The sequence below is a fragment of the Vulpes vulpes genome, chromosome 12 (assembly GCF_048418805.1).
Source record: "Vulpes vulpes isolate BD-2025 chromosome 12, VulVul3, whole genome shotgun sequence".
Lineage (NCBI taxonomy): Eukaryota > Metazoa > Chordata > Mammalia > Carnivora > Canidae > Vulpes > Vulpes vulpes.
Window position 1 is genome coordinate 125,371,905 of NC_132791.1, and position 26,623 is coordinate 125,398,527.

General features: G+C 39.9%; 1 protein-coding gene across 3 annotated transcripts in view; it reads right to left on the reverse strand.

The window, feature by feature from the left end:
* ATM (ATM serine/threonine kinase) overlaps positions 1-26,623 on the reverse strand; it is a 119,411-nt gene that overhangs the window by 4,360 nt on the left and 88,428 nt on the right. For all 3 annotated transcript variants that reach the window (XM_072729896.1, XM_072729897.1, XM_026006789.2), the window contains 17 exons: positions 25,608-25,727; positions 24,151-24,385; positions 23,491-23,658; positions 22,248-22,361; positions 21,215-21,432; positions 20,514-20,721; positions 18,828-18,941; positions 18,325-18,483; positions 17,750-17,888; positions 16,645-16,727; positions 14,629-14,769; positions 13,727-13,843; positions 10,308-10,457; positions 8,146-8,311; positions 6,727-6,813; positions 3,955-4,069; positions 3,202-3,265 (listed from right to left, as the gene is read on the reverse strand). In XM_072729896.1, the coding sequence (XP_072585997.1) occupies positions 3,202-3,265; positions 3,955-4,069; positions 6,727-6,813; positions 8,146-8,311; positions 10,308-10,457; positions 13,727-13,843; positions 14,629-14,769; positions 16,645-16,727; positions 17,750-17,888; positions 18,325-18,483; positions 18,828-18,941; positions 20,514-20,721; positions 21,215-21,432; positions 22,248-22,361; positions 23,491-23,658; positions 24,151-24,385; positions 25,608-25,727 (2,398 nt within the window). The remainder of the gene's footprint in view (positions 1-3,201; positions 3,266-3,954; positions 4,070-6,726; positions 6,814-8,145; positions 8,312-10,307; positions 10,458-13,726; positions 13,844-14,628; positions 14,770-16,644; positions 16,728-17,749; positions 17,889-18,324; positions 18,484-18,827; positions 18,942-20,513; positions 20,722-21,214; positions 21,433-22,247; positions 22,362-23,490; positions 23,659-24,150; positions 24,386-25,607; positions 25,728-26,623) is intronic.

The window sequence follows — 26,623 nt, forward strand, 5'->3', positions numbered from 1 at the left end:
TCTGTGTCTCTCATGAATAAATAAATAAAAATCTTTAAACAAAAACATATTGTAACAGGTTGCTTGATTTGCAAATACCAAACCACCCTGCAACCAGGAGTAAATCCCACTTGACCATGGTGAATGATTTTTTTAATGTAATGTTGGATTTGGTTTGCTAGTATTTTGTTGAAGGTTTCTGCATCTATATTCATCAGAGATATTGGCCTGTAGTTCTCTTTTTTATGTTCTACTTACCTGGTTTCAGTGTCAGGGTGATACTGGCCTCATAAAATGAGTCTGGATGTTTCCCTTCTTTATCTATTTATTGGGATAGTTTGAGAATAGGTATTCTTTACATGTTCAGTAGAATTCGCTTCTGAAGCCATCTGGTCCTGGACTTTTATTTGAATCAGTAATCAAAAAACTCCCAACATTTCTTGCTGGCAATCAAATAGTCTGTCCAAATTTTTTGCTTCTTCCTGCTTTAGTTTTGGTAAGTTACATGTTTCTAGGAATTTATCCATTTCCACCAGGTTGTCTAATTCGTTGCCATAGTTTTTATAGTATTTTCTTATAACTGTATTTCTGTGGTGCTGATTGTTATTTCTCCTCTTTCATTTGTGATTTTGATTCTTCTTTTTTTTTTGATAAATTTTGCTAGAGGTTTATCAATTTTGTTGATCTTTTCAAAGGACCGGCTCCTGGTTTCATTTATTTTTTTTATTATTTTTTAGTTTCTATTTATTTCTGCTCTTAATTTTATTATCTCCTTCTGTCCACTGGTATGGGTTTTGTATGTACTTTTTCTAGTTCTTTTAGGTGTAAGGTTAGGTTATTTGGGATTTTTCTTGCTTCTTGAGGTAGGCCTGTATTGCTAAAAACTTCCCTCTTAAAACTGCTTTTGCTGCATCACAAGATTTTGGACCACTGTGTTTTCATTTTTATTTGTTTCCATGTACTTTTTGATATCTTGGTTGATTTCTTGGTTGACTCATTCAATGTTTGGTAGTATTTTTTTTTTTTTTGTAGTATGTTATTTAACCCTCATGTATTTGTGGTCTTTTCCAGATTTTTTCTTTTGGTTGACTTCTCGTTTCATATCATTGTGGTCAGAAAAGATGCACAGGATGACCTCAATCCTTTTGAATTTGGTGAGACTTGTTGTGTGATCTATTCTGAAGAATGTTCCGTGTGGATTCTAGTATTTTAAGGTGGAATGTTTTGAATATATCTATTAAGTCCATCTGGTCCAGTTGGTTATGCAAAGCCACTGTTTCCTTGCTGATTTTCTGTTTGAAAGATTGGTCCATCAAAGTAAGATGGGGGTTAAAGTCTCCCACTATTATTGTATTACTATTGATTGGTTCCTTACATTTGTTATTAACTGTTTTATGTATCTGGCTCCTCCAGTGTCGCAGGCATAAATGTTTACAATTGTTGTATCTTCATGTTGGACTGTCCCCATTATTATTATATCGTGTGTTTATTATTACAGTCTTTGTTTTAAAGTCTATTTTGTCTAAGTATTCCTACTCCAGCTTTCTTTTGACATCCATTAGCATGGCAGATGGTTCTCCATTCCCTCACTTTCGATCTGCAGGTGTCTTTGGGTCTGAGATGAGTCTCCTGTATACAGCATATGGATAGGTCTTGTCTTTTTGTCCATTCCATCACCCTGTCCTTTGATTGGAATATGTAGTCCATTTACATTCAAAGTAATTATTGATAGTTATGTATTTATTGACATTTTGTTACTTGTTTTATGGTTATTTTGTGGTTTTTCTCTGACCCTTTCTTTTCTCTCTTTCATGGATTGCTGGCTTTCTTTAGTGATACACTTGAACTCCTTTCTCTTTATTCTTTGCATGTCTATTAATGGTTTTGGATTTGTGGTTACCATTTGGTTTGCAGGCAGGGTCTGCATATAGCAGTCCATATGAGGCTGATGGTTGCTTCAGTTTGAACCCACAGGGAGGTACATCTTATTAATCAAATAATGAAAAGGAATGGAGGCTTCTATAATTAGAAGGATTTCAGCAGAGAAACAACACAAATTATTCTAAACCCTAGGGCTTCTGTTTAGAGGAGTCATATTTGCAAATTTTGAAATCAAGGAAGAACCAGAGTACTTTAAAAAATGGACATTAGTCTTACTATCAGAACAGAAGTGGCTGAATGAAAACAATAAAGGAACAGAGACTGGTTAAGCTACAGCAGGGTTTCTTGGCCCCGGCACTACTAACACTTTTGGGCAGGGATTGTCCTATGCACTACAGGATACATCTCTGGCCTCCACCCATTAGATGTCAATAGCTTTAAAAAAAAAAAAATCACAAACGGTCCTGCCCCATCCCCAGAAGTATGGTTTGAATATGGTCAGCATCAGAATTTCTTACAAGCTGTACAGTGATATTAAAGTACAGCCGGTACAGCAGCACCAGGTTAAAGGAATAAAGGCTAAAGACTGTGAGGGAGGCTCACCTGTGCTCCACCTCTGACATTTCCCTGTGGAGGAAACACTACTGGTCTCTTGCCCCACATACTCTTTACCAGGGTGCTAAATCACTGCTGTACATACAGAATTCTCCCCTGGGTAGAGCTAATGTCATTCAGGACTGGAAATCTGGTGTTCCTCCTTCTCCTTCTGCCTGACCCACATGAAGCTGTGATAAAATGTTCTGAACCTGGGGCAGAGGCAAAGGAGATATAACTTCCTGATTTCTCTCAACACCCTAATGGAAACCATTCTGAAAGCAGGTAATGCCACAGGAAAGAGCTAATATGTCAAAGTGCTGATTTGTGAATTAAGCATTAGAGATGACTTATAATACTATAAAATGCCTGGAAACTTGAGGACTGGAGTCGTTTCTCAACCACTATTGACCAATGTGCATACCCTCCTCCCTCCGGCTGCCCAGCATTGTCCCACCACATTAAATCCTCAAATCAGTGATATCCACCCCCCTTTTTTTTAAGACTTATTTATTTATTCATGACTCACACACACACAGAGAAAGAGGCAGAGACACAGGCAGAGGGAGAAGCAGGCTCCATGCAGGGAGCCCGACATGGGACTCGATCCTGGGTCTCCAGGATCATGCCCGGGCTGAAAGCAGCACTAAACCGCTGAGCCACCAGGGCTACCCAAATCAGTGATATCCTAACAACACACACAATCTAATGACAGAGAAATAAGGACTTCCTTATAATACACTTTACCTCCACAATGGTTAACAGGGTTTCCTGAGAGCTTCTCATAACCTCCATGGTTTTCTCACAGCATCTACGAACACAAAATATGGATTTTGTTATGTTTCTAACATATTCATGTATACTGTGCCGAGACTACTCTTGTTAATAATTCCCAAATTAACATCTCAAAGAGCACAGTAGTACTGGGTAGTACTGGGCAGACTGTGGTTTCAATAAATGTTTTTGAAAGGAATATAAGTATCTATGTGAATGTATGCTAAGCATTTAGAAGAATAACATGGTACTACTATGAAACACTTCAGTCATTGATTGTGGTAATAGTTAGTTCACTTTGCCTAGAATCTACTCTATTAAAAGCTGAGCACATGGACCAATGCTGGGAAAACTAGACACAACTGCGAAGTGCTTTTAGCAGAAACTGGTCCATCATACACTCCTTTAGTGTAGATTATATGCCCGACAATTGACACCTGGAGGAGTTCCAAGCAATAAAGAGAGTTCGCAGGGCAGAGGCATTAACGTAGAGGCAAGCTGCTTCCAGAGGGTGCTGGGAAGGACAGCTATGGATGCTCTAGAGGGTGAGGTTACAGACGGTTTGGAGAAGGGGAAACTATTACTGTCTTTACCCCAGGGTTTTCCTTACTACCCATAAATCACTGGGAGGTAATTTAGCAGTGAATTTTATCATCTATAGAAATCAATAATCCAAACAATTTTGACATGAAAAACCACCTGCTTTCAACACTTTTAAACGCTTACCTTCTGAAGACGCCTTCAACACCAGTAATGCCCATCCCATCCACAATATCTCTGGTGAGCCTAAAAGGAACTGTTTCAGGAGTAGGGAGGATTTTACCCTGTTCAAAAGCAACTCCTAAAGTAAACAGTACAGCAAGGTTAGGAGGCACTACAGCAAACTGTCCTCCCCCACGGCCCAGAACTCACAGCAGTTCATTGTGTTTCTGCTCTGCCACTGTCTAGGAGATGCTCCTCAACTCTAAAAAGTATAACTACTTCAACACATAATTAGAGAAGTTCTAGATTAAAGGGTAATTTTTAAAAATGAAATAGTTATGGGTAGGATTTAAAATGCCAAATATGCATATAATCTTAATTTATATGTATTTAAATATATATACATTGGCTACATATTAATAAAATTTTTTAAGTGAAACTCTTTATTCTGAGATAACTACAGTCATATGCAGTTGTAAGATAACAACACATAAAATACAAAATATCCCATATACTCTTTATTCATTTTCCCCCAATGGTAACATCTTGCAAAACTATACAGAACAGCCTCATAGCCAGGACACGGACACTGATCCATCATCACAAGGATCCCTCACGCTGCCCCATTTAGAGCCACCCACAACCCTCCTGAGGCCTACTGCCCCCACCCACCTTGTGCTTCCAGCCATCACTACTCTTTTATAACTTTTTATAACTGAACTCATTCTGGGGAAAGCCATATAATAATCTTCTCTATTCTAATGAAAATCAATCTTCCTTTCTCAGCAAACAACTTATATAGATTATACTACAGAACTTATAATTTCCTAAGACTGTACCCTTTTTAGAAATCTTAAATTCCACATTCTAACTGAAATCTCTTCTTCTACCTCCTTATTTTTATTGAAGAGTCTTCAAACTCATTGAGATTTCTAGTTCGTCAGCCTCTCTTCTTTCTCTACTCCACTCAGGTTTGGTCCCTCTCGCTACTACCTCCCATCCCCTTCACCCCTGGCCTCCACACTGCACCATTCCAATCCGCAGCTGAGACTCCAGGGATGCTAGGGGAAGGTGTGGAAAACACTACTGGCTCCCCTGCAAATACAGGTCCTCACAGCAGGCAAGCACCCCGTGGACTGTGCGATACGCCGTTTTGTTCATCTCTCCACTTGGCTCTTGGTCTCACCTCCATGGAGGCCAGTTGACACTGTACTCTTCTCCCAAGACCAGGTATCATCCCTCTGAGGTTCAGCAAGCATACTTTCATTTTCCCATTTAAAACAACAGCAGATGTAATTTCCCTCCAATTCTTTCCCCTCGAGCTCAAGACTTCCTCCTCTCAGTGGAAAAGCTAAAGCACCCTCCGTGTATCCCCTCTGCTTTAGGACTTCCCTAGCTATTTCCAGATCTCTGTCTCACTCCTCTAGCTTATCAATATAGAATATGTTCACATTTCTCTCACCTTAAAAAAAGCAAATAAAAAAACCCCTCAAAACAAAATGTTCAAGCATGTCTCCCCATCTCTACAGCGAATGTCTCTCCCGTCCTTCTAAACCTCTTGCAAAAAGCTGCATGTTCTTGGTCTGCACATCCCAACCTCTGTTCAGTCCCTACCTTTCCACAATCTCACTTCCTCCATTCTATCCAAATTACTTCCTAGACTGCTAACACTGATTAACTATTAAATTCAAAGCCCTGTTTTCAGTGTTGCTCTTATCTGACCTGCCATATCAGACACTACTGAGCACTTCTTCATGAAAAATTTTCCTCCTCTGCCTTCCAAGATATCCCTGCCTCCTCGTTCCCATGACTTGTTGCTTATTCCTCAATCTTTTATTTTCTGACTCAGGCTTTTCAAAGCTTGCATTCCTTAGGATTCTAACCTTAGTCCTCTTTATCAAGGATTACAGAGAAGATCAGAACCTCCTCCTGTCTAGTGACCTCAACTGAAATCTATTAGTGGAAGGTTCTACAGCTCTACCATTTGCTCAACCTCTTTGCCTTCCTGTATATTAAATTGCCCTTTATACCTGGAAGTCCCATTAATACCTAAAACCGCTGTGCAAATGTAAACTTACTGCTTTTTGGTTCTTCACAAAACCTGCTGTGTTCCTTAGCTAGAAATGTCAGTTATCTGGAGTCCCTTCTCCTGCTGTTGCCACGTCGGACACCCTTGGTGCAGGTTCCTATGAAATATCCCCCACATCCCATCTCCTCACCTCTACAGCTTTGATCCAAATCATCATCCTTTCTTGTCTGAACTATTATGCTGGTCCTAACTGGTCTTTCTACTGCCAGTACTGCTCCCCAAATTATTTTTCCAGTAATTAAATAATAGTTGTGTCCTACTTAAATATATCTGCATTTACTTTACTTCCCCTTGTTTAAGAGATTAAAGTTAAAAGTCTTAACCTGGCTTTTTACAGTCTTGTTTGTACCAAGCTACCTCACCAGCTACTCAACTACAGGCACCTTCACTCCGGCCACATCTAATGTCTTGCCATTCCTGTATGTTACATCTTCATTATTCCCCATTTCATATTTGCTCTCTCTCCTGTCTGGATTATCTTTCCTTTCCTGAAGAACCAGCTTAAATGTCACCTGTTGTAGTAAGTTTCACTCATTATCTTGGCAGAGTTAGCTACTCCCTCCAGCATGTGTTTATGCTTTTTTTTTTTAAACATTTATTACTTTGTTCTATTTGTCTCCATAACATTCTGGGGGCAAATATAATTTCTTAAGACCAAATATTTAATAAATAGAATACAGATGCATCTCTAATATTTTATTACTTACCCAAATCTATATGTACAAGTTCTGCAGACTGCTCATTTATCAAGATATTCTGTACATGTCGATCACCAAGTCCAAGTATGTAACCAACTGGGGAAAATAATAAACCAACCTGAAATCACTGGTATCATCTATTTCTAGAAAGCATTTAGCCATAATTTCTACTAAGACCACTGACAACATGATTTTTAAGCAGCGTAGGCTATTCAGCTTAAAGGATAATATGTACACAACTTGCCACTTTAAGTCAAATCTTACCAGCTGTTTTCATTAGTATGCATTTTACAAATCCTAGATGATGTGCTAAAAAAACTTCCCCCTTACTAATAAATATGCACTTAAAAATATTTGTACTTTGAAAATTACTGTGGTTAAAGTTGAGACCTATTATTGAGAAGGGTCAAAGCAGGGCATTATATGCACTCAACTATTTTATTAAGTACACTTTTAAATTGAGAAGACTATGGGTAAGTTCTTCATTTTTCAGTGAAACTTTCTTCTGCTAAATGAATTATACTTAACATAAATTAATCATTAATTCATTTCATCAGGTATATGTCCAGGAAAAACTGCATTTCTGTTTTTAAGATAGATGTGGTATACCTGAGTACTTCTGACCTAATGGAAAACACCATGTGGTATGACAGAAAAAACAGTAGAGAGGGAGGGAGTGAGGACACCTATGTACCTGGCCAGCTTGGTCATTAATTGGGCCGACTTTCTTATTTAAAAACTCAATTTGTTGAATCAGATTAGTGATTCTCAATGATTCTACAAAGAAGAGCGTTTTGTAATTACCTAGAACTTGTTCAGAATATACACACCCTGCCTTTCTGGGGTATGCTACCTAAGAGATGGAGGGATGGTCTTTATTAATTAAAAAATCAATAGATTAGAAAATCTCTGGTGTTCAAATTAGTTTTTATACTCTAGGATTTTGCTAATTGCCCTGTCAAGCTATTCCAGTCTTTACCAACTAAAAAAACAAGGTCAAAATATGTATTATGCACTGCATATTTCAGTGCAGATCATGATTTTTAATCCAAATACAAAATTCTATTAAAAAGATTCAGTCATTGGGTGATAACAGAGATTCTGTGCTAAACAACAATAATTAAAGGAGTTAAATATAGCTATTGTGAGTTTTATGATTTCCCAAAGACGATCTCAGAAAATAATAGATGGAAGGAAGATTGAAAATATACCATGTTCACTACTGAATAAAGAAGAGCCGGACTTCTCTCTTTGGAGAATTCTGTCCTGCAAAAGCTCGGAAGAGCTACACTTATGAGCCGAGGGTCAGGAGGAACACAAAGCGTGATGATGGAACGAGGAGGGTGGTCTGGCTGACCAGCTCCATCAGCACCATCACCCCCAGGAAGCAGCCAGGGGCACACCAGCTAAAATGGACAAGAAGATTACCAATCGAGGAAGTGGCCACACTGCGAGTATAAGCCAGTCGCTTCTCAAACCAAACAGCTGGGTCCAAGAATTTTTCCATGCAGAAGTAACGGAAAACTGGCTGAAATTTTTGGCAGATATCCATGAAAGTTTCATATTTCTCTTCAAAAGACTTTTTTTGTACATCCTTTAAAAAGATCAAATATAAAATTTTCTCAATATTGTGTTCAACTACTTTAACATCTACTGAGAGTTTGTAAACAGAAAATAGTACGACAGATGCAGCAGAGGCAACAGGTGAGTGAGGTACCATTCACCCCCAGGAAGCTAAGAGTCTGGTCAGGGAAACCGTGAATCTCAGAGGAGGAGGCACAGTGCCAGGGACTGTTTTAATTCAGTTCTAACCTGAATGATTCTGTAATCTGTGTGGAAGTAAACACAGAACAGTCAGAGGTGGCTCCAGATGGGCTAAGGAGGTTGCTCAGCACCAGGGCACAACAGGACACAGAGAAGCAAGAAGAATGGAAAAATTGCTGCAGGATGGTGAAGTCACTGACGTGTCTCAGATCCATCCTCTGATATCTTCTCACCAGGTAAGACTTTCCTGCAGCAAAGCTCTTCTACCTCAGTGGGCTCAACCCCCACCCATGTGATGACCCCACATCCTTGCCTCCAGGTCACATATCTTTATTAAGCTCCAGCTTCTCTGACTGCCCACTCAGCATCTTCACTTGGATCACGTCCAAACGCTTTACCTTCTCACCCTCAGCAAGCCTCCACCACCTCCTCTCTTCTACACAGTGAAGAGCCTCTCCATCCACCCCACCACCCAAAAACTGGGCATAACTGATTACTTTTTTCTCCCAACCCCCCTTCTAATCAGCAACCAAATCCTATCAGTTCTGCCTCCTTCATATTTCTGGTATATACCCCTCCTTCTCCATTCCTACTTGGATTAGTCTTAATTCAGGGCCCCCGTGTCACGCCTCGAGTCAGCTTCTCAAAATGGTAGCCCACAGTGCTATAAGTTCTTTCTCTAAAATGCAAATCTGGTGTCACTATCCTTCCCAAGAGTTTGGCACAGCCTACAGGACAAAGTACAAAGTTCTTAGGGTTCCACCCTCCATTTTGTTATAACAACTACTGCTCCAGTCTCCTTTATCTCTTCCTCCTGCTTTCTCTGCCTATCCATGCCTCCTTCCCTTTGCTTCCATGCTCCTCCTGCTTAGAAACCTGACTCAATCAGTAATCTTGGCTCAACAGCCACTGCCTATGAAGCCTTCTGAATCCGACTCCACTCCTGCCCATCAACGGTAGAATTCCCCTGGTACCCAGGACAGCATCCCACCCATCACAATGCCAGTGGCAGCTTACTACTCATTTAAAAACATACATAACAGAAAACACAATAAGAGGGAAAGCAATGGATCTTAGGGTTGGACGAGAAGATTCAAATCCTTGCTCCACCATTAGCTCATTAACCTGGGTAAGTTAAATTTCTGAACTTCCTTACATTTTAAAGTGAGAGGGTAAAAAGGGGTAGGTATGATGATGACTAGTCCTAACATTTGTGAAGTGTCAGCACAGTGCCTGGGAGAAAGGACATGTCTGGTCAATGTCAGGCCACATGGCCAGCATAATGTGGCCAAGGTCTTAAAAGGTCTACTAGTTTTATATAAAAATTATTTCAGGGATCCCTGGGTGGCTCAGCAGTTGGACGCCTGCCTTCAGCCCAGGGTGTGATCCTGGAGTCCCGGGATCGAATCCCACATCAGGTCCCTGCATGGAGCCTGCTTCTCCCTCTGTTTGTGTCTCTGCCTCTCTCTCTCTCTCTCTCTCTCTCTCTCTGTCTCTCATGAATAAATACAATCTTTAAAGATATATATATATTTCATTATCTGTTTTTTGGTTTTAGTTAGTGTTTTGTTTAAATTAGCTTACCCCAGACTGGAAGGAAACTAACATTCCACCAAATGTTAAACCTCTTGTCAGACAAGAGTTGGTACTTTATATAGTTTAAAAACCTTCCTGTATCACACACACTTTCATGCTGGAGAGTGAGCTTTCTTAGGATCATCAGCTGATGAAGCTGAAGCATCGTGTACTCTTAACATTTGATAGCTGTCAGCTGTAGCAGCTGGCACATAATTTTGGAATAACTTATATTTCTGAGTGTCACTCACCATCATTTTCTTCTGGCAGTGAAGGGCACTCAAGTCCTTTGGCCTGTATCTCTTATGAGCACCATTCTCGTTGTTGACAAGAAACTCACCAATAGGGACGGTTCCCGTGCACCATTCGAGAACCCCGCTTCGCTGAGAAAGTGGAACCACCTGCATCAGAGGAGATACCTTTTGATTACTGGAAGCATATCCAAGAGCATGGGATGACTGCTCAACTACCAGTCAGTGGAGAGCAGCTCTTTCAATTGTCTTGCTATTTCTGTGTCGAGGGGAGTTCAGCAACAGAAAATACACATAGGCTCCAAGAATAAGATAGCCTGTGGCTGAGACTTTTGAGGACCTGCTCTGCTCCATCTCAGTAATTCCCTGAGAGGTAGGCCCTGCTATGGTTTTCAGCATCATCTCATTGAGCCAGTTTCCTCCATTTAGCAGATGAATTACCAGCTTTCCTTATGCTTTTAATTTCAAACAATCTGAAAAACTTCACTTTGGAAAATAATGAATATAGTCTTAATACTAATATACTTTGTTAAGTAACTGTATTCTTGCTTCAGAGTCTTGTTAGCTACACCAAGAGGAAATGTATTCCTGAACATAAAATGAGCCAATCTTACTGGAAAAATTAAAAATTATGGCATATATATAAACATAAAGCAGAGAAAATGATATAAACAAACATCCTCTCACCCACTAAAAAGCTTTATCAAATGTAAGATTTTTCTCCCATTTGCTGTTAAGAGATGAAGCTTCCTTTGTGATCCTTCCTGGCTGCATTTGTGAAGTTTTCCCCACAATTAGGATGACTGCTAACCTGAGCATGTTCATATATTTATTTGGTATATTTTTATTTCAAGGCAATATATACATAAATAGTGGTAAACTTTTAAATAAGAGACTGTTAAACTCAGTGAATGCCTCTGCAATTGGTTTTTTTTTCTCATTCAACACTATTTTACCATTAGGTGCATTGTATATGTAACCCTAAATCATTTAACAACCATATATTGTATAAGAATACCATAATTACCCACGTTATGCAACCTGCATATTAACTAAGACTTACTTCTTTGTGGATTTCCCTTTACTGCTATGAAAACTAGTGGACCAGTGAATGTATCTCATTTTCTTGAGGGCATGTATACACCCAGGAACTCAATACCTGGGTCACAGGGTATGTGCATCTTCTCTTTAATCAACCAGATATTGTCAAATAACCATCCAAAGTGCTTATGCTGATTTAGCACCTAGTATTGTGCCAATCTGTGAAGTACATAACAGTATCTCACTGTGGTTTCTTTTTTAAAGATTTTATTTATTTACTCATGAGAGACACAGAAAGAGAGAGAGAGAGAGAGGCAGAGACACAGGCAGAGGGAGAAGCAGGCTCCATGCAGGGAGTCCGATGTGGGACTCAATCCCAGGACTCCAGGATCACGCCCTGGGCCAAAGGCAGGTGCTAAACCGCTGAGCCACCCAGGGATCCCCTCACTGTGGTTTCAATCCATATTTTCAGATGCTCAGTGATGCTCAGCAAAATTTAATGGGCTCACTGGCCATTCAAATATTTTCTTCTTGAGTTGTCTGTTTCCTTTACCCATTTTCTACTGACATATTAGTCTTTTTATAACTGGTCTGTGAGAGCTATTTATACATTCCATATAGAAATCCCTTGTTATTAATATTATAATAATCCTTTGTTGTTACTAGTATTATTATTAAAAACTAATTTTCCTTAGTTGGTCACTTATCTTTCTAGAATCTAATTCTATAAATTTTTTATTTTAACATACTCAAATATGCTGAACTGTTTTGCGTCTTGTGTCCTAAGGAGGCCTTTCATTAATTTATTAACTATGTTGAGAGTCTATTATGTGTTTAATAGAATAAAACAGGCATCTAAAAAAGTGAGTAAGAGGGGCGCCTGAGTGGTTCAGTGGTTGAGCATCTGCCTTTGGCTCAGGTTGCGATCCCGGGGTCCTGGGATAGAGTCCTGCATCAGCCTCCTTGCAGGGAACCTGCTTCTCCCTCTGCCTGTGTCTCTGTGTCTCTCATGAGTAAATAAATAATCTTTAAAAAATAAATAAATAAAATTTAAAAAGTGAGAGATGTGGTCAGAGAAGGTCTCTTTGAGGAGGGGACATGGGGAGAAATCAAATGAAGTACAGGAGGGAGTGCAGGGTCTGAGGGAAGACTATTCCAGGCCTGGGGAGTAAGGAGACCCTGAGCTGAATGAAACAAAATCGTATATCAGCCACAGCAGGCAAACCTGGTGAGCAGTGCACAGCAGGGAGATAACTGAGCATTGATCACAAGAAGGCGGTGCGGGAGAGCAGCAGACACAGCTGCGAGAGCAGCAGGGGCAAAGCACTTTCATTCATGGATAAGTCAAGTCATCCGAATTCAGAACAGGAAAAGGACAGATTTATTCCATCTCAGATCTCGTAAATAGATCATCCTAGCTGCTGTGCATAAAACGAGCTGTGGTGGGCCCAGGGAAGAAGGAAGGAGTTAGCAAGGCATCATGGAAGAGACGTGACTGCGGGGCAGGCACGGCAGAGGTGGCGCAACTGTGACTCGACGGACAGCAGACCAGCAGGGACTTGCTGATGGAACAGATGTGAGATCTGAGAGAGGCAGAGAGAGGGGAGATCAAAGGTTTGCTGATATTGCTACATGGTGTTTAGGAATTACTGTTAACTCTTAGCAGTGGGGACAGTACTGTGGTTCTGTTTTGTTTTCTTATACAACTATACAGTGAAATAAATGGACATTTTGTTTCAAAATAATATTGGAGGGGAGGGGACAGGGGGAAGCAGAAATGAAACAAATTTATCCGTGAGTGAGCACCACTGGAACTGGGTGACAAGGGAATTCATTACGTTATTCTACATACTTCTGTTTATGTTTGAAATTTCCCATAGTAGTAAAAGCCAAAAGAAAAGACCGCCTCCTGATTTTGGACTGAGCAACTGGGTAAAGGTTGAGGCATCTGCTGATCTGTGCAAGAGCAGTTGTTCTTGGTTTGGGGTTTGGCGGGAGAATGGGGGGTGGGCGGGCAGTGGAGGTATTAATTAAAAGTTCTACTTTAAGCTTGCTGAGCCTCAGACCTCTACATAACTCACTCATCTTGTCAGGAACCAGCCCTTCCAAATTATGTATGTGATCTGACAAAAGACTGCTTTTATAGACTAACTTAAGGGAAAAACAGGGTTCATTATTAGCAGGGAAGATGGCCCAAGGGCAAATGAACCAGGACCCTTGAGCCACCATCCACAACATGTTATTTTTCCAGTGACTCTGCCACACAGAACTTGCATGGCCCACAAAGTCTCAAGTGTGTACTCCCACAGCAAACACTGGCTTGAGCCCTAGTCTACATAATGGCATCATATGGAGGAGCAGAAGCAGAAAGTCATCACCTTGTACGTGCAGATAGTCAGCTTCCTCTTCCTGGTCTCTGTGTTCCTCTGCAGTAACGTGTTACACAACTGGAAAACCTGCTGCATGACAGCGTCTTGTCGCAGGTCATCACGGCCCTTCGGAGTGATCACAGCATGTATCAGTGGGCATCATCCACTTTATTACAAAATCATGCAGCCAGCCACATGAGGACTACGAAAGGGCACTCAGCAGTCAATCTGCACATCCTCACAGTCTCTTTAATAACTAAGACCTAATGCTATTCCCTCACTCAGAATGAGCTGTACCACTGGGCAGGCCGGACCAACCGGGAAAGATGCTCCCCCACCCTTGCCACTTCTGTCACTGGGCTAACTGGAGCTCCTGCTCGGGGGGTGCAGGGCACTGTTCTCTCTGCACTATCTCTTGGCAGCCCAGAGAGCTGGGGAGCAGACTAAGGGGACCACCAGCCCCTTGCCGATGCCTTCCACAGCAGTGAGGTGGGGTGGGGTAGGTGAGAGGGTGGGTGTACAGCACCGCCCTCAGGACTGCCCAAGCAAGAGCCTTGAGCCTGAGCTCTTCCAGGAACTAAGCAACAGCACCTAATGGTTTCCTTAACAAGCTGCTTCTCAACCTCTTCATTATCTGTACGTTCTACTTCAATCAACTGTTAGAAAGATGGCCTTCCAGAGACACACAAAATTTAGGAAAAGCAATCGGCTTCTAGAAAATAATATATCTATGTCCTATAAGTTTTCCTCACTAGCAATTTTTGAGAAGAGAAATAAAGGCTCAAAAATAAAATAAATAAAAAAGAAAAGAAAAAAAAAAGGCTCAAAGCAGGATGTAAGTATCAATTACAGTTTTGCTTTGACTTTTTCCACTAAGCCACCAGGGACTGCATTACTGGAGGGAGCCTCACCTTGACGAGCTGTCTCCTTTCCTTGCCATCAGACCCCAAACAGTCTATTATTTTCGGTAAATTTAGACCTCCTGCTAAACGAAATTCTGCTTTAAATGACTGTACAGTCACCAGATTTCTGTATTCTCCTGTGGGGTCCACCTAATAAAACATATAAATGAGAGAATAGGCCAGGTGTACTATGTGCTTTTAAAGAATAATGAAATATACACACCAATTTTAATATTAAATAGAGGGATGTATGACAGTGTACTGCAGGTTAAGAGCTCAAGTGATAATCTACTTCCTGTTTAAATGAAAGAAACAAAATTCAACACTGGAAAGGTTTATCAAGTCACACAAGTCAACTCCCTAAGCATCTCACTGACCCTGGGGCGCACGGTGTTAGAACAGTGTTGCCAAAAAGCTTCTAAAGAACCTGGTTTCAGGTCTCACCACTGACTTTGTCTATGTTAAGTCCTCTGAGAAACAGCAAATGTCTCACAAAAACACGTGAGGTAAAGTTTAGAAAAGTGTACAGGGTGGTCTGCTAGGCTGAACTGCTAATACCTTTGCCAGTGTAGCTGGAAAGGTATTAGTTAATCCATATGACGAAGCTACATTTTTTTTTTAAGATTTATTTATTTATTCATGAAAGACACAGAGAGAGAGAGAGGCGGAGACAGGCAGAGGGAGAAGCAGGCTCCATGCAGGGAGTCTGACGTGGGACTGGATCCTGGGTCTCCAGGATCAGGCCCTGGGCTGAAGGCGGTGCTAAACCGCTGAGCCACCTGGGCTGCCCTGAAGTTCATTTTGAATCAAACAACTACGTATACTAAGAATGTAGTCAAATGATCTTTGTTTTTAAATTTTTTAAGTTTTTATTTTGGGAGAAGAAATGTGTGGGAAATATCAGAAAGGGAGACAGAACATAAAGACTCCTAACTCTGGGAAACGAACTAGGGGTGGTGGAAGGGGAGGAGGGCGGGGGTGGGGGTGAATGGGTGATAGGCACTGAGGGGGGCACTTGACGGGATGAGCACTGGGTGTTATTCTGTATGTTGGTAAATTGAACACCAACAAAAAATAAATTTATTATTAAAAAAAAGGTTTTATTTTAATTCCAGTTAATAAACATAGTTATTAGTTTCAGATGTACAATACAGTGATTCAGCACTTCCATGCATCACCTGGTGCTCCTCACGACAGGTGTGCTCCTTCATCCCCATCACCTGTTTTCCCCTTCCTCCCACCCTCCTCCCCTCTGGTGCCCAGCAGTGTGTTCTCTAGAGTGAACAGTCCATTACTACACTATAACCTCTATTATTATACACATCTTTACTAATGTGGCATTTCTAGCAATAAAATATCACCACAGCATAGCTAAAAGTATTACCTATATTACAGTTAATTTATTTTTTTTAAATTTTTTTTAAGATTTATTTATTTATCTATTTATGATAGACATAGAGAGAGAGAGAGAGAGAGAGAGGCAGAGACACAGAGGGAGAAGCAGGCTCCACGTCGGGAGCCCGATGCGGGACTCGATCCTGGGACTCCAGGATCGCACCCAGGGCCAAAGGCAGGCGCCAAACTGCTGAGCCCCTGGGATCCCCTATTACAGTTAATTTAATACTGTAACACATTCTGTGTTACTTGATAGGATAATACATGACAGTCAATACATTCTAACACACAGACTTTTTAAAATATAAAGCATTTAGGGACTTTCTTGCCAAGTTAAAAATTAATCTTAGCATAAGCACAAAGAATCTTTTCTTCTTTTGGCCAATGAAGGTGAGTCTACAGACCTTCCCAAGGAAGATGGGAGGTGTGAAACTGATGGAACAAGAAAAGAAAGCAGGAGAGTTCTGTAAGTGTTTGAAGGCTTAGGTAAAGGAAGTCTATGGAGAAACTATAGGCTGAAACAAATGGAAGTGCCAATTTTTAAACCACTTTTGCCCTATTTCAAATGGTTAACCCAATTAAGAGGAATTTAGTTCAGTAATAAAGTCAAGATGGTTAATAGTAAATTACCTTAATTTCCATAGTTGGAACAACAACATCTTCTAAATTCTTCAGTTTAGTAATTGGCTGGTCTGCTGGGATATTGATGCCTTCTATATAGAAAAGAAAGAGGTTCTGGTGACAACTACAAGCTGAGGAACAGCTCTGAAGTTAAAGCAAAAGAACTTAGCAGATAACACAGACCCCAAACCTTGGCTGATCTGCAGTTCAGGCTTCGACCCAGAAATGAAGACCTGGGGCTTGAGACACAATGTAGTTCAGGGCCAGAGCAGGACAATGGCCGACATGGCTTACAAGTGACCTTACACTTGACCTTGGCTTACACATGATCTTGCATAAGCCCAGGCTGAACACCTTATGATAATCACACAAGAGTCTGCACAGCACATAGATAATTTATTCCCGCCATATTACTATTAAATGTAATCAAAGGAAGTGACGATCAAAGTGTTTTGTTGGCTTAGAGGAATATGATGAAAACACTCATTCTTATTTTCAAGTATTAAGAATTTAAATGCAAAGACCTGATTCTGATCAGAAAAAGGAATACAATTGTTAAAATATGGGCAGAGAGACTTATAAGTACATGCACATAACCAAATATTACAGCACCTGATAATTATTTGAACAGCACAGCAAGAAGAGCAAAGGATTACATGCAAGGCATTCTAACACGTATGGAGGAAATGATAAAGGCTTGTCATTCTTAAGACCTTGCATTTGCACAGTGAGTAACCAACATCATTTTCAGAAAGCTTTGACCCTGAAAACTGTCAGTTATTCAGTTATTTTAATGGACTTGCCTCTATGCAATTCTCTGCAAAAAGTATTTTGTACCAAGAGTCCCCCAGAAAAATCAAATCATTAATTTAGTGCAATCACGTATTACCAGATAGATATAATATATTAAAGGAAAAGTGACTAGGGGTTTTTGAAGTTACTAGATAAAAATTCAGCTATGGACCATGGAGTGAATTGTAATCTTAAGGACCTTCATGTCTGCAATTAATGTTACGTATGTAAGTTAGAGAGATTACGTATTAGGCGCTATAATTAATATATCCATACAGAGAAAAACAGCATAAAAGCAACACTCATTCTTCCAAACACCTACTTCTCTGAGTCTTCCACTGAGCGGCATCTAAGTTTGCTAATATGATGTAAGCATCACAAAGTGCTTCCACACTTCTGACCATATGAGGTCTCCGACTTCTGATAGTGTGGATTATTCTGTTTGCAGCCTCTGTTCGATCCTGTTCATTTAAAAAAAAAATTACATAAAGAAATACCCAACACTTAAACTTTTCAGAGTTATAACAAAAGGAAAAGCAAAATTTATGCACTAATCTAAACACTGGAAAGACTATAATCCCTCAAAAATGAACAAAATAGTCACCTTCTGAATGAAATACTCAAAGATTCAATAATATCAATAGTAAAGGACTTGGGTGTGTTTTGAAATCTATTTTTTCTTTGCTCAATGCTGTGAGGAAAAAAAGTATTGGTATCTACTATGCTTGGAGAATATTCAGGAATTTGGAACCAGCTTTAAGTAGAATAACAAAGGATTTAAAAACTGAATACAGTTAGCAACACACATTCTTAGAATCTCTGAGATTTAAGAAAGGAATATTGCAGGAAAATATAAATACTACAATTCAAAAAGGTATGTGTATTTAATCCAAATACCTCATCGAGCTGAGAGTTTTGTTTAGGTGCATTTTTAGTTATTCTACTCCTTCTTGCTGCCTCTGGTTTGGTCAAAAATTCATCTTTGTTTGCATTTGCTAAGGCCAGTATAATAAACAAAGTGTGATGGGGGTGCTCCATTGAAATTCTAGAGATAAGCTGTCAGAAAATAAAGAACAATTAGTTTTATGCAACCAACCAACCAACCAAGAATAGGAAATCCGTAACATTTTTCATTCTATTTGGCATTAAAGAGAAGTGTTTCTCTACCACATACTGCCGTGGGTAGAGTATGTGTGTGACACGAAGGAAGGATAGGAATGACAGGAAAACTAAGTAACTTATACGGGGTGAGCCAAGACAAAAGGAAATTTTTATTTCCACCCCCTTAAAGCATAATAAATATGAATGACTATTTTTGTATTTTCATTTCCTAGAGTGGAACAGTAATATATAACATATGAAAGGAAAGCAACTGTGTTTTGATTTTCAGGTTTACTTACATTATTGAGGACTTCATGAAATCCTAGGCCTCCCATCATTTTGGTCCCCATTCTGGCAGCCAACTGGTACATGAGAGGCAAAAATTTGTATGATGGAATCTTCATTCCATCTCTCTACCATTAAAAAAAAAAAAAAAAAAAAAAAAAACTAAGAAATAATGTATTTTTTAAAATTTATTTTTTATTTTTATTTCATTTTTTTTTTAAAGATTTTATTTATTTATTCATGAGAGACAGAGAGAGAGAGAGGCAGAGACACAGGCAGAGGGAGAAGCAGGTTCCATGCAGGGAGCCCAATGTGGAACTCGATCCCAGGACTGTGGGATCCCGCTGAACCAAAGTTAGATGCTCAACCGGTGAGCCACCCAGGCGTCCCTGAAATAATGTATTTCAAAAAAATCTCACATATAAGCAAATTAGATAAGATAATGCTACTAGCAGAACCATCTACTTGGTGGTTGTTTTTTTTTTTTTTTTTTATTCATGATAGTCATACAGAGAGAGAGAGAGAGAGAGAGAGGCAGAGACACAGGCAGAGGGAGGAGCAGGCTCCATACACCCGGAGCCTGACGTGGGATTCGATCCCGGGTCTCCAGGATCGCGCCCTGGGCCAAAGGCAGGCGCCAAACCGCTGCGCCACCCAGGGATCCCGGTGGTTGTTTTTTTTTTTAAAAAGATTTTATTTATTTATTCATGAGAGACAGAGAGACAGAGACTGAGGCAGAGACACAGGCAGAGGGAGAAGCAGGCCCCATGCAGGGAGCCCGACGTGGGACTTGATCCCGGGTCTCCAGGATCAGGCCCTGGGCTGAAGGCGGTGCTAAACTACTGAGCCACCTGGGCTGCCCTCCATCTACTTGTTAATAATACTTCACTATCTTTTTTCCCTTGAAATGCATTTTAGGTGGATCTTCCTGATGAACGCTATTCTAGGTTGAGTCATTGGTGAGTCACAGTATTTGATCCTAAATTAAACTGTATTCAGAAATGGAACACTGGCACTGATTACATTCCAGGGAATCCAAGGAGGACAAATGTAGATTTGAGGGCTATTGTGATCTGGACTATAGAGAAGTTGGTGTGTAATAAAATGGAGTAACTTTATCCCCTACGCTGAAACTAACAGGATACCAGCCCCTATGCATTCTAGCTGCAGAGATTGCTCATATCTATTATGAGTCTTATTCTTTTCAACGAGAAGAAACATTTTACTTTTATGTTTCATATTGATTGACAATGTAGATCCTGTAAGCATAACTTTAACATTAGGTATCATCAATAAAATCTAAAATTTTAATAAATACTCATGAAATACTACTGCCTTCATGTTTTCCTAAATTTTTTTTTTCATTTACAAAAGTAATTCACACTTTTGTAAAAATCGCAGAAAAGATAAAGCAGGAGGAAAAACCTGCCTGTGGTTCCATCATCTTTAAGCATCTTCCAAATCTCACAGGTTGGCATTCTGGTACTTTCCAGGGGTAACTGAGAAGGTAGGGGCAAAGACTAAACTAAATGTTCTCACCTCCACATAAACCTGTGTCATTGGAGCTCAAGTACCCATGAGTAAAGCACTGAACCAAATACCGGTGATACAAAGAATATACAAAATCTGTGACACTAGTGGGCTTAACGTCTAAACTTTTCAAGCACAGGCCAGAAGAGTGGGTTCAAAAAAAGACTCACCTTCATCATGCCATTGACTTCAGGAACTCCGGAATTTTCAAGCCAGAGAGAACAAAGACGGAATATCCACATATCATGTCCTTCTCCACTCAATAAGCAACTGATGTAATTTTCAACTGCTTTACATAAGAAACGTTTACGATCCTCTTTCAGTGCACGGAGTGCACATTCATCCAGCTCCAGCTCCCGCTGAACCTTTACTGTGTATCTTGCATTCGATAATTAAAGGAAAATACAAAACCCATCAGATGGTACAGAACTGAATAATCAGGTGACCATCCCAGGAGAAAGAAGCAAAATTCTAAAAATTCTAAGAGAACAAATTTACTTTTAGTATCTTAAAGTCTGTGCAATTCCAAAGCCATTCTAGACAAACAGGGACAGAGCGGACCCTCCCCAAGATGCCTACTTTACTCAATTTTCTATTTTCCCTATTGTATACCGGCCAAAGGCAGGTTTGAAGAAGGGTTTAATTACATTGGAAGAGATAACTCTTCTGTATTTAATTTCAACACCTATCTCTTTTTAACTATGATACCAACAAATCCAAAAAGCAAAACAAAAAGCTAATATCCATATACTCTACAATGCACTTGGAATCATACAAAGTGAATTCACGGTCTGGTTCCACACACCTCTCTACATATAGTCACTGTATCTCTGTGTAGCTTGTCACTTATCACTCGTAGACCTCTCATTACCTGTTGGTCTGGATTTTATGTTCCCTAAGAAGGCCCACTTCCTCTTTGGCCCTTTTCAAAAGAGCCTGCTTGTTTTCAAACTCTGATGATTTCATGTAGTTTTCAATTCTCTGGTACTGTGTATCTGAGAACCGTGCTAATGAGAGAAACGCTTTCATTTTTCCATTTCTAAGTTCATCACTGCTTTCTCCATCGTAATTTCTAGCAACTTCCACTGCCTTGAAGAAAACACAATTATATTGAGAAATTAAATGCACTAAAGAATCACTCAAATCAAAGAAATACCCGCTCTAAGGTTCAATTTATATATATATATATATACACATATATATATATATGTGTATATATATATATGTATAAATTACTTACATTAATGGTATTGGTATTTTTTACACATATATATATATATATACACACACACATACACACACACACATATTGGTAAGCTAAATTATACTAAGTATCTGAAATTTTCAAACAACTTTGACAGCATAGAAATAACCTGAACAGCTAATATATTAAAGAATTGTACAAAAACAAATGGCTCCATAAAATTTAAAGATAGTCATATTAAGATTTTCATGCTACACTAGCTATTTCCACAATTAATTAAACTAAAGGAGTCAGAAGGAGCAACAGGAAGGTTGAAAGGGGCTGGGGCACAGAAGTGCTAGCCCTAAACGTAGGGCAGCTGAGTTACAAAGGAATAGTAAAGACTGATGTGCATATTCCTTAATCAGCTCTTTTTGTAGATAAATAAATGGAGAAATGATTAGAAACAGCTTGTTGAGAGAGTAGCTGGTGCTGAGGCGGTGGACGGCAGACATATCTGGGCTTATTTCAAAACAAGGTCCTTCTTTTTTAACACTGTATTTCATTCTGCCTTAAAAATTACACAGAGCTACCACAGTAATAATATATACAAAAAATGAAATCTTTTAACTTTTATTTGCATTTGAAAGGCACATGGCCCTGAAGAAAAGATTGAGTGTATTCATGCTGCGAACTCTCAAAAATTGCTAGAAAACTTTACCTTTTCTAGATAGGTCTGCATAATCACTGCAGGGTTTTCTAGGCAAGTTTCTGCTAACCAGGTGCCACAAACCCTCAGACACTCTGTGTACAGAAGGCTTAGGTCGGGATCATTCTGTGTACGGAAAGCAGAATCATAAAAAGTCATTCATTACCTAATGAGTATACAAAAGTATCTTCCATGCAGGGAAAAAGCAAGTTAGAAATAGTTTTCCTCATCTGCTTTCACCATACCACTATTTTAATAATTAAAAGTATGTAAGTTTTTATGAAATAATCATCTCCCACTGCTTATTATTATTATTACTATTGGAGCACCTCATAATTACTGAACACTCATATATGCTAGCACTTCACAAAGGCTTTGGGTATATTAGCTCATTTCAAGAGGTTCAAGGTTCAAGAACCCTATGAAATGAGAACTGTTAGTCTCCCTAATTCGCAGAGTTCAATGTTAATGCTGAGCATGGGTAACTGCACCCAGACTTCCTTCTGGCTACATCTGTGAGGCAACATTTAAGCATCATATGGTCAGCTATCAGTGCTCGGTGTAGTGATAAACTCTCTGATAATGGAGGATTATCATACGAGTGCCCAGTACAGAAACCACAGGAAGCTGAGAGTCACTAAGCAGCATGCGTCAGAAGGACAGCATTGTGGGCACACCTTTAAACACCGCGCAAGTCCTGCAAATGCCTCTACTTTTCCATCATATGCTGGACACAGAGCTACAGAAGCTAACACATTTTCAGCAACCAGTAGGTAATGTTAGAGAAAATATCATACATTGTATGTCCTAAGTAGGTGGACTGACAATAATTCCCATTTGCTTTTCTTTTAATGTCTGTTCTCTCATGCATTTCCTCTATTTTTTTATGTCAAACTTATAGTAGCTTTCTCCCCCCACCACTCTCTAGTAGTCCTTTCATGTTTATTTCCCACACACCCTTCTCCAATTCTACATAAAGTTAAAACAAAACAAAACAAAACAAAACAAAACAGCTTCATACTGGGATAAATCAAATTACCACAAGATGGATAAAATTATTATAAATAGAAAAAAAAAAGAGTATTTTCTAAACTTCTTTTACAAATACTAATTTTCCAGGCTCTTACAATTTCTTGTTCATGGATCAATAATTTCAAGGCTTTCATAAAACTGTGGATTTATTAAAAATATTTTAAAGCACAGTAACTTTTTTATAACAGTAATTAATTTAGCCAATTAAAAAAAAATAGTGAACCTGTGCACAACTGGCATCCAACTTCTTGATCATTTGCTTGAGAATACTTAGGGCAAGACTCTGCTCCTTTTTTGCCCAAAATACTTGTGCTTCCTCCAGCTGCCACTCAGAGACTCCACAACTTGCTGGATTATACTGTTTAATTTGAAATATTGCTCTTTCAGGGAGCTGAAATGAAAATGACATGAGAATAAATACTTTTACTACTACTACTACTACTACCTGAATAATCATGACAGCAGTAACTACCATTCATTGATGACTCTTTGGAAGAACTATCTTAAGCACATCTCTATCTGCTTCCTCCAGCCCCACAACTGTCTGTTTTCCCCATAAATACATAGATACATACAAGAATATGTATGTGTGTGTGTCTGTAGACTATATAAACACTATATAAACTCACTGAACTGTTACCGATATAATAAGTTAGGTATATTCTCATTTCAGAACTAGGAAACAGGCTTAGAGGAGGTAAATACCCTGTCCAAGGCTTAAACTTAAGTCTGATGCCAAAATGGAGAATCTTGAACAATTATGCGAAACAGTATTTTTATAATAATCTGTTTCTCAAGACATTTCTGTTTTACTCGTGCTTTCTATTTTCTGCCATAAAAGGAAAGGTCATGGGTGAGACGACATGGTTCTGAATCCTTTTACCTGAGTGTTCTTGGCAGTTCGGGCCAGTATGGAAAGTTCTACAAGGTGCTTGGTAAGAATGTCCCTAAAACATTCTCTCTGGGAGTTCTCCATTTCCTTTTCCATCAGGATTTCCAAAATGACTGTGCGGAGAGCCATGATGGGCTCCTGGAAACTGAAATCACTGTCTTTGAGAATCTGTGAGTGTTTCCGCCACTTTGTGTATACTTCGGATGGTTGCCTATCAGTGACTGATCTGAAAGTACAATCACAGAATTCATGCAAGCAAGGGAAAGGAGGAAAATAAGATCCCTATTATGCAGGTTCTATATTTAAGATATAATACAAAAGAGTTTTTACAGTAAGGACACTAGAAATTCAAAATGGTTTATTTTTTTTTATTTTTATTTTTTTAATTTTTATTTATTTATTATAGTCACAGAGAGAGAGAGAGGCAGAGACAAAGGCAGAGGGAGAGAAGCAGGCTCCATGCACCGGGAGCCCGACGCGGGACCCGATCCCGGGTCTCCAGGATCGCGCCCTGGGCCAAAGGCAGGCGCCAAACCGCTGAGCCACCCAGGGATCCCTCAAAATGGTTTAAAAGGAGGATCAAAGTTTAGAAAGCTACAAAACCATCAGACCTCTGAAAGTCAGCACAGGGGCTACAGATGATGAACATTTTTAAAGACTGTCTTAAAAAGCAGCATTTCTAAGTATATATTCTTCTGAAATGAGAACACATTCATCAAGTGTGTCATTCAGAATGCACCCTGTGGAAAAGCAGACATGTCAGCAAGGAAATGAAGCTAACTCCTGAATTTCTACTGTGCCCAACTAGGCACCGGGGGTGACTCTTTGCATAATGACAGCTGTTAAAGAAATCACAATTCAGTGAGAGACAATGCTGGCAACTGGCAAAGGTTTCACTTACCAACATTATATATTAAATGAAGAGAAAATGCACATTGTGGAATTAGTTTACATGGAAAGTCTGCTTCCCACACATTACTGCCCAATCCCTCAGGACCACTGCACTGACAAAAATAGAGGGGACACAGGGACAGGAAGAAGACAAGGTGATGACTAGGAAATAAAAGCTCCTTTAGGAAGCTTCTAGGTCAGCATGGCAGAAGGGACCTAAAACAACACTGATGCCACAGCAGTGCTGCAACAGAATGGGGGACCATGAGCTCTGGCATAAAATCATGAAAAAACAATTTTATCTGGAGTAGGACAGGGGAAGAGCCGTAAAGAAGAAAGCACAATGAAGCTAAATTTCAAAAACCTGTATTTTTACAATAAATATTTTTGAAAATGCTTATTTTAATAAAAGCACAGTGCATGAGGCTAATCAACTTCTATTTTCTAAGAGAAACAAACCTACAGCTAGCTTCTTTCCTTATTTCTTAAGTGACTGCTGAGAGAGAAGAGCAGAGCTGCACCTGAGGGTGGGTTACGCAGCCGTCTGAACCACATACCTGGAGAGGAGCTGCCCGATGTTTTCGAGCTCCCCGATGGCCTGCAGCCTGCTGAGTGTGGGGTAGAGTGAGTACACAGACTCGAGGCCACCCTTGCACAGCTCTTCCACTTCCTTCACCCTGGTGGCAGCAAACACAAGACACTTGGGACACTTAGAGGTTTTCAGAAATATCACAGTTCAACCCTGCTGCTACAGAGTTCTTCTCCCTGGCTTTGCTGTTGACAGAGTGCCCCCGAAATTCACGAGCACCAGCACGACACGTGGGCACGGAAGCATCTTCTGGGCCGGAGGTTCATCCCACTCTCCCACTCCTGGCGGTTTAACCCACAGCACATTACTGGCTACCTCAGTTTTTTCACTTTCAGAATTATTCAGAAGCTTAAACAATACGTATGGAAAGAGCCTGACAAAATGGCTAGCACCTAATAAGCACTGAAATGGTAGTCAATCTTCCTGTAATAAAATACAGGATTTAACAGGTCAACAGGTTGTTTGTTTTTTTTTAGGATTTTATTATTTATTCATGAGAGAAACACAGAGAAAGAGAGAGAGAGAGAGAAAGAGAGAGAGAGAGGCAGAGACACAGGCAGAGGGAGAAGCAGGCTCCCTGCAGGGAGCCCTATGTGGGACTCGATCCCGGGTCTCCAGGATCAGGCCCTGGGCTGAAGGCGGCGCTAAACTGCTGAGCCACCCGGGCTGCCCCAGCAACTACTGTTAAATAAAAAAGTGTCTTACATATGTTTAGCCTATTACAGTTAAGTACCGTCTTGTGCATGATCTCATCTGTGCCTCATAACAAGCCTACATACCTGTAAGTCCGACCATTAGTCACCACTTTACAAAATGAACACTAATGTGAGGAGCTCAGCGCCACACAACTACTAGAGGAGACAGGATTAAAACTGCAAGAAGCGGACAGAGGCGGGAATCAACGAGACATTCTTCAGGGTTCTGCATAAAGAGCTGAGCTTGTCCCAGTGGGAATTTTTTTTTTTTCTTAAAGATCTGGGGCAG